Source organism: Brassica oleracea, unplaced genomic scaffold (assembly GCF_000695525.1).
Source record: "Brassica oleracea var. oleracea cultivar TO1000 unplaced genomic scaffold, BOL UnpScaffold10093, whole genome shotgun sequence".
Classification (NCBI taxonomy): Eukaryota; Viridiplantae; Streptophyta; class Magnoliopsida; order Brassicales; family Brassicaceae; genus Brassica; species Brassica oleracea.
The window spans coordinates 1-565 of NW_013626614.1; the positions used below are offsets into that span (position 1 = coordinate 1).

At 43.0% G+C, this 565-nt stretch overlaps 1 protein-coding gene across 1 annotated transcript; it reads right to left on the reverse strand.

Annotated features, from left to right (window-relative positions):
• Positions 1 to 8: 8 nt before the first annotated feature.
• LOC106322213 (splicing regulatory glutamine/lysine-rich protein 1-like) lies at positions 9 to 559 on the reverse strand. The gene is made up of 2 exons (XM_013760341.1): positions 488 to 559; positions 9 to 395 (listed from the first exon to the last, which is right to left on the reverse strand). Exons 1-2 carry the CDS (start codon positions 512 to 514, stop codon positions 9 to 11), a joined length of 414 nt encoding a protein of 137 aa, XP_013615795.1. The 5' UTR covers positions 515 to 559.
• Positions 560 to 565: the final 6 nt, after the last annotated feature.

A 565-nucleotide genomic window follows, 5' to 3' on the forward strand; every position in this document is an offset into this window, starting at 1 on the left:
TCAACAATTCACTCAAGCTTCTTTTCGTAGGCATTTTCCTTCTCTATCTTCTCCATTTTCATGTCCCTTTCCCTCTCTAACTTCAGTCTCTCCCCCTCCAATGCTTCTCGTTCAATCTTCTCTCTTTCTCTCTCCTTTTCTCGTTCCATCTTCTCCCTTTCCCTCTCTCGTTCCTTCTGTTTCTCATGCCTATCCTTATCCTTCATTCGGCTGCAATCTCCATCATGTTCTCGTTCAACCTCCTTCTCATTTTCTTTAGACCTTTCTCTGTCCTTCTCCTTATCCCTCTCTTTCCTCTTACTCTCCCTCAGCATCACCTGCAACTCGTTTACATCCTTTGAGATCAGATCCAACGGTTGAAAGAATGAGAATTCCTCGTCAATGTCTGCTGCCCCCTGCGAGCAATACAGCAAAAACAAAGCTAAGTCTAACCAGAGCAAACACTGTAAAGAAACCACAAGAGAAAGAAGAAAAAAGTAACTATTACATTGCTCAAATTAGCTTCCATCTCCATGTAGTGGAGACCTTTCTGAACAAACTTGACAAGAGCACCAGGTGGAACCAT

Bases quoted from the DNA above. Each gene is read 5' to 3' on its own strand.
- LOC106322213 (XM_013760341.1), bottom strand. From the start codon at position 514: ATGGAGATGGAAGCTAATTTGAGCAAT. The intron at 396-487 runs GTAATAGTTACT...TATTGCTCGCAG, and splicing joins TGGAAGCTAATTTGAGCAAT to GGGGCAGCAGACATTGACGA.